A 2,500-nucleotide genomic window follows, 5' to 3' on the forward strand; every position below is an offset into this window, starting at 1 on the left:
AGAGTGAGAGGAGAGGATGAGAGGAGAGGGGGGAGGAGAGGGAGAGGCGAGGAGAGGAGAGGAGAGGGGAGGGGAGGGGGAGAGGGGGGAGGAGAGGGAGAGGACAGGAGAGGAGAGGGAGAGGGGAGGGGGAGGAGGGGGAGGAAAGTGAGATCAGAGCAGAGCAGAGGAGAGGAGAGGAGAGGAGAGGAAGGAGAGAGGAGGAGAGGAGGAGAGGAGAGGAGGGGGGAGGGAGGTGAAGGGGAGAGAGAGAAATGGGAGGAGAAAAAAGGAAAGGAGAGGAGAGGAGAGCAGAGGAGAGGGGAGGAGAGTGAGAGTAGTAAAGAGAAGTGGAGAGGGGAATGGGAGTAGAGAAAGGAAAGGAGAGGAGAATGAGAGGAGAGGATAGAAGAGGGGGAGGAGAGGAGAGGAAAGGAGAGGAGAAATGGGAAGAGAGGGAAAGGGCGAGGTATGCAGAGGAGAGAGGTAGTTACTCAGAGAGAGCTGCGGTGAAGAGAGACAGATGTTAATGTCTGAGATGGAAACAGAGACAGACAGACAGACAAACAGACACACAGGAGAGAGATGGCTTTTCAGAGAGAGACAGACAACTAAAAAAAGAGTAACAGCCGTCATGGAGAGATAGACTAATGGTCATGGGCCCTTAACTGAAGTGGGTGTCGGGGGTGTGTTATTGAGGTATGTTTTACTGTGGTTGCTCTATCTCTTTATCTGTGTGTCTGTGTGCGTGTGCGTGTGTGTGTGCGTGCGCGTTGTGTGCGGTGTGCGTGTGCGTGTGTGCGTGTGCGTGTGCGTGTGCGTGTGCGTGTGCGTGTGCGTGCGTGTGCGCGTGTGCGTGTGCGCTAGAGCGCGTGTGCGTGTGCCGTGTGTGTGGCGTTGTGTGTCGTGTGTGTGTGCTGCGTGCGTGTGTGTGTGTGGTGTGTGTGTGTGTGTGTGTGTAGTCTGGTAGAGTACTACCCCAACTGTGAGGTAGTCTTCATGGGCATGGCCAACATCCATCCATCCGCAAGAGTTTCCAGGCTCTTCGCTTCCTCTGCACTCAGATGCCTGATCCAGCCAAGTGAGTCACACACACACACACGACACACACACACACACACACACACACACACACACACACACACACACACACACACACACACACAAACGCTACATACCACACACACACAAACACAGTACATACACACACAAATATAGCACATACACACACACACACACACACACAGTGAGGACACACAGCTCATTCTCAAGCAGAGCTCTTTCTTTCTCTCATTCCTTCCTCTATCTCTTTCTCTGCAACTCTGCCCAGCAGTTCATAGTGATGGGTGAGTGTTGTGAGTGTGAGTGTGTGTGTGTTTGTGTGTTTGAGTGTGTGTGTGTGTTTGTGTGTGTGTGTGTTTGTGTGTGTGTGTGTGTGTGTGTGTGTGTGTGTGTTATGAACATCTGTCGCTGATTATGGAACTCTGCTCTCTCTCTTTCTCTCTCTTTCCTCTCTCCCTCTCTACCTTCTCTCTCTCTTCCTCTCATTCTTTCTCTCGCTCTCTCTTCTGTCTTACTCTCATTACTCTTTAGACATTTAACATTAATATTTAGACATCATCATATCTTTCCTGTCCTTTTCCTTGATTTCTCTCTCTCTTTCTCTTTCATTACTCCTTGCTTTCTCTCTCTCTCTCTATCTCTCTCTCATTCTTTCATCCTATCCCCTCTCGGTTTCTCCTCTCTCTCTCTTACATTATTTCTCTCTTCTTTTCTATCCTCTCTTCTCCTCTCTCATCAGCTGTGCCCCCAGTGAGGGTGGAATGACTCTGCTAGCGGCCACAGACAGACACACACACACACACACACACACACACACACACACACACACACACTCATACACACACACACACACACACAGACACACACAGACACACAAACACTTGATTTTTTTCCCTCTAAGTTTTATTTTCCTTGACGCCAGAAAAAAAAAGTCATCCGAGCTTCTTGGTTGCAAGCAACTGGCAAGTCTCGGACTATTAAAAGTGGTGTAAACATAGTGTGCTGAAGTGTGTGTGTGTGTGTGTGTTGTGTGTGTGTGTGTGTGTGTTGTGTGTGTGTGTCTACCGGTTTTTGTCGCTCCTCTTCACGTCAGCTTTGTGGCCATTTATTCTCCAGCTTTATTGTTTACAATTGGAATGTCTTTCCAAATGGCTTTGGTAAAAAAGCCACTTGAGGAAACATGGCCGGGGTTTACTCTTGAGAGGCCAGTTCAATTATTCCTTTTTCTGCTTTGAAAAAAAAAAGACTTTACCTTGAGAGGCCAGTTAAACTCTTTTCCTTTCTCTGCCACGGAAAGAAGAAGTTTACCTTGAGAGGCCAGTTAAACTCTTTTCCTTTCTCTGCCACGGAAAGAAGAAGTTTACCTTGAGAGGCCAGTGAAACTTCTCCTGTCTGCTTGTGTAAGTCCGAGTCCAGCAGAGTTATGTGTGTGTAAGTGTGTGTGTGTGGGTGTGTGAGA

The 2,500-nt window shown here is 48.8% G+C and overlaps 1 protein-coding gene across 1 annotated transcript in view; it reads left to right on the forward strand.

The window, feature by feature from the left end:
- Window positions 1-2,500, forward strand: part of mtmr3 (myotubularin related protein 3) — a 36,688-nt gene that overhangs the window by 20,189 nt on the left and 13,999 nt on the right. Inside the window, 2 exon segments of the mRNA XM_080852847.1 lie at window positions 950-997; window positions 1,000-1,060. Coding sequence (XP_080708973.1) covers window positions 950-997; window positions 1,000-1,060 — 109 coding nt within the window.

Source organism: Sprattus sprattus (assembly GCF_963457725.1).
Source record: "Sprattus sprattus genome assembly, chromosome: 15".
NCBI lineage: Eukaryota > Metazoa > Chordata > Actinopteri > Clupeiformes > Clupeidae > Sprattus > Sprattus sprattus.